This window comes from Papaver somniferum, chromosome 10 (genome assembly GCF_003573695.1).
Source record: "Papaver somniferum cultivar HN1 chromosome 10, ASM357369v1, whole genome shotgun sequence".
Lineage (NCBI taxonomy): Eukaryota > Viridiplantae > Streptophyta > Magnoliopsida > Ranunculales > Papaveraceae > Papaver > Papaver somniferum.
In genome coordinates, this window is record NC_039367.1 from 17,585,441 (window position 1) to 17,589,325 (window position 3,885).

At 35.4% G+C, this 3,885-nt stretch overlaps 1 protein-coding gene across 1 annotated transcript; it reads left to right on the top strand.

The window, feature by feature from the left end:
- The first annotated feature begins 1,138 nt into the window (after positions 1–1,138).
- On the top strand, positions 1,139–3,641 carry LOC113315358. Its single transcript, XM_026563648.1, has 5 exons — positions 1,139–1,604; positions 1,692–1,966; positions 2,024–2,852; positions 2,939–3,060; positions 3,276–3,641. The coding sequence occupies exons 1-5, from the start codon at positions 1,139–1,141 to the stop codon at positions 3,639–3,641; spliced, it is 2,058 nt and encodes a 685-aa protein (XP_026419433.1).
- Positions 3,642–3,885: the final 244 nt, after the last annotated feature.

A 3,885-nucleotide genomic window follows, 5' to 3' on the forward strand; every position in this document is an offset into this window, starting at 1 on the left:
GAATTCCGCCGGAAATTCCGTTTCCGGACCAACGTAACACGAAATGCAACTTTCCGCCGAAACGGAAACTGTCGATGTAACCGAAATTCCGGCCGAGATTGGACATAATAAACCGGAATTCCGGGCGAGAAAATACACAGAAAGAAAACAAAGTTGTTCGAAAAATTGGTTCGAGTTAATAACTTAACATCACTTTCTCTGACCGTCAGAGAAAGAAAAAAAACCAGAAAGAGATCGAGAGAAGAAAAAAGAGAGGGAGTTAGATCGAGAGAGCAAGATTTCCAGCGAGAGAAGTAGATATAGATCGATATAGAGACTAGAGAGTTTGGTGACTTGGTCGGTGCTAGAGACAAAGAGTTTCAGGAAGATTAGGTTTTCAATCAGAGAAGATTAGGTTTTCAATCAGAAAACAAGTAAGTAATCCAAACCCTTTCTTTATTTTTTTTAAAATAGACTGTTGCATGATGTTTTTATTGATTATAATCGAAGTTGAGATGATTGATGTTCTTAAATTTAGGGTTTATGTAATTAGGATTTATCTGAAATTGGGAATTGTTGTTCAGAATTAGGATGTTGTTGTTATCTGGATTTCATCATGTAAGTCAGAGACAAGATGTTGTCATATCTGATTGTGTTTAGAAAAATCAATTTAGTCCAAGATGCTTAATATATGATAGTATGATACCAATTTTTTTTTCTGATTGTGTTTAGAAAAATCATTGTACTTGTTATATTTCCAATATTTTCATTCAAACTTCAAATAAATAGATAGAGATACTGAATTTGACATTATCAGTAGTTGGAAGAGGAATCCACCAAGATACAGATTAATCATTATCAGTAGTTGGTAGATGATTGTGAGTCTTGTGACGCCAATGAGGAAGGAGTTGGGCAAGGTGGTGGTTATGGATTCTTCCAATGCATCCAATTCGAACACCTCAAACACTGCATGTGGATCAATGCTGCTGCAGTCCTCTACTCAGACTCAAAATAAATATCCAGCATGGAAATGGGCTAAATTGAAAGACCCTGCATTTCCGAAGAAACTAAGTTGTGTACTTTGTAACAAAGAAATGCGTGGTGGTGGAATTACTAGGCTTAAGGAGCATATCACACAAATCAGGGGGAATGTTTCTTCATGTTTGAAAGCATCGCTGAAGTTATAAATGAAATTAGACTAGCTGAAAATATAAAGAAGTTAAAGAAATCTCACAGGGATGATGTTGATGCTATGTATCGGCGTACAAAATCTGATGAGAAGTCTGATGCTGATATTGATGATGAGGACCTTGATGTGCAAGAATTTGAAAAGGTTTCCAATGTGGGCAGTGCTAGTGGTAGTCAAGAAGTTGTTCAGAGTCAGAGGAAGAGAAAATTCAAGAGACAGAGTAATTGTAGGGGTCCAATAGATTCACTCATGCAGACAGACCACCGTAAAACTCAACAAGCCACTCTTGAAAGAAACAGTTTATCGAAAGAGAAGTTACTGAAAGATGCATGGAAAAGCATTTCAGCTTGGATGACTGAGAATTCCATATCTTTTAATACTGTTCGTTGTCCAAGTTTCCAAGAAATGATATATGCAATTGGTGAATATGGGAAAGGTATATAGTGCTCCCAGTAATCTTTTATTACTTTTGGTTTAATTGTTTTGTTACTTATGCCTTTTTTGTTTCTTCTTTTGATGTTAGCTATGCCCGCGCCATCTTACCATCAGATTCGTACAAATCTTTTCAAGGAGCAGTTAGAAGAAATGAAGAAGTTTGTTGATACATTTAGGGTACATTGGAAGAGGTATGGATGTTCTATTATGTCCGATGGTTGGACAGATGGGAAAAAGCGACATCTTATCAACTTCTTGGTGAATTGTCCGAAAGGGTCAGTTTTCTTGAAGTCTGTGGACGCGTCAGATAGAACCAATGATGCTGATTTCATACGTGAGCTTGTAAAGGAGGTAATTAATGATGTTGGGAAATAAAATGTGGTTAAGTTCATTACCGATAATGTTTCAAACTTTAAAAAGGCTGGGAAGGATTTAATGCTTGAATACCCAAATCTATTTTGGACTCCTTGTGGTGCTCATTGTGTCCAGTTGATGTTAGAAGAACTTGGTGACAAGCTTACACGAATCAAGACAGCCGTCATTCTAGGTAAAAGACTTGTTACATACATTTATGCTCATTTCCAAGTATTGTGCTTGATGAGGAAGATGACAGGTGGAGACTTACATAGGTCTACAAAGACTAGATTTGCAACTCAGTATTACACACTAGAAAGTCTTCAAAAGTATAAAAATCCTTTACAAATGATGTTTGTGAATGATAGGTGGGAAAAAAGTAGATTTGCAAAAGAAAATGTTGGAATTAATGCACTTAAAATTGTTACAAGTAGTACATTTTGGGAAGATGTTGATTACTCTTGTAGTGTGTTGAAGCCTTTAGTTAAGCTTGTAAGACTACTGGATATCGAGCGCAAACCTACGATGCCTTGTTTTTATGATGCAATGAGAATAGCAAGGGATCAATTAGAGAAGAATTTCAGCGAAGATTATGATACTTGGGCTGTAATTAATGCTTGCTTTGAGAAAAGATGGAAGAAAAACTTCAATCATGCTCTACATTGTGCTGCATATTATTTGAATCCATCCATATTCTACAATATTGAAACTTATGAAATGGATAGTAATGAAAAGTACATAGAAATCAAAAGGGGACTTCATACAGTAATGGAAAGGCTTATACCCAATGAAGATGAGCTTGATCAAGCTACAAGTGAATTGAGAAAGTATGCTGATGCTGTTGGGATCTTGGGAAGTCCATCTTGCAAAAGAAGAAGAACCAAGGATCAACCTCGTAAGCTTATTTGTTCTGTGAGTTTAAAGTTAAATTACATTTCTGTTACATATCTTTTATAACTATTTTCTTTGTATTTATAACAGATGATTGGTGGATTACATTTGGAGGAATCGATGTGCCTAACCTGCAAAAATTTGCAATCAGAGTATTGAGTCTTACTTGTTCTGCTTCCCCATATGAGCGAAACTGGAGCACATTTCAAAATGTAAGTATTCTAATCTTTTGCAATAATTTGCAATATTCTGAATATGCATAACAACTGGAGATATGATTGAACTAGGAAACATAACATGCTTGCAGACCCCTATGTTCTCATGACAACTATCTTTTGTATTTCAGTTGCACTCGAAAAAAAGAAATCGCATAAAACAATAGAAGTTGAATGATAGTGTCTTTATCCAATATAATAAGAAATTGCAGCGTCATTACATAGAAATCCAACAATATAACGACGATGATAAAGCAAATGATCATATTTTCCTGGAGGAGCATGATGACAATGATGAATGGTTGGATTTACGAAATTTGAATGACTTGGATGTGCTAGGTGATAATGTAAGTTTCAATGATTTGCAAGAGACAGTGGGTGAAGAACGTGAGACAGTTGGTAGTGGAGGTGCTTCTAGTTCTCGAAGCAAGTCTACTTTTCCAACCGACTCGGAGTATGATGGATATGATACCGATGAATTGATGTTGGACACTGAAAAAGGGCTACTCGTTGTTGCTGAGAATGACAAAGTTACTCAAGATGATGATATCTATGATTATTCAAATTATGTTGATTAGCACTGTGATGTTGTTGTTTAAGTAACATTTTAGACCATGAACTGAAGTTGTACTAATTTCTCTTTTAAGTAACATTTTAGATATGTTCTGGATTAATTAGTTAAGTTTGAAGTGTTTCCATTTTTGTGTTTTTTTTGTTCGTTTTTTGTTGGATTGATCGTATTTCATTATATCATAACATATGTAGAAATTATATATATAAAAGTTGGAACCGAGATTTGGAAACGGAATCTCCCCGAGACAA

Coding starts and splice junctions, on each gene's coding strand:
- LOC113315358 (XM_026563648.1), top strand. CDS start 1,139: ATGTTTGAAAGCATCGCTGAAGTTATAAATGAAATTAGACTAGCTGAA. Junction 1,967..2,023: donor TAAAGGAGGTAATTAATGAT/GTTGGGAAATAA, acceptor AACTTTAAAAAG/GCTGGGAAGGATTTAATGCT. Junction 2,853..2,938: donor AAGAACCAAGGATCAACCTC/GTAAGCTTATTT, acceptor TATTTATAACAG/ATGATTGGTGGATTACATTT.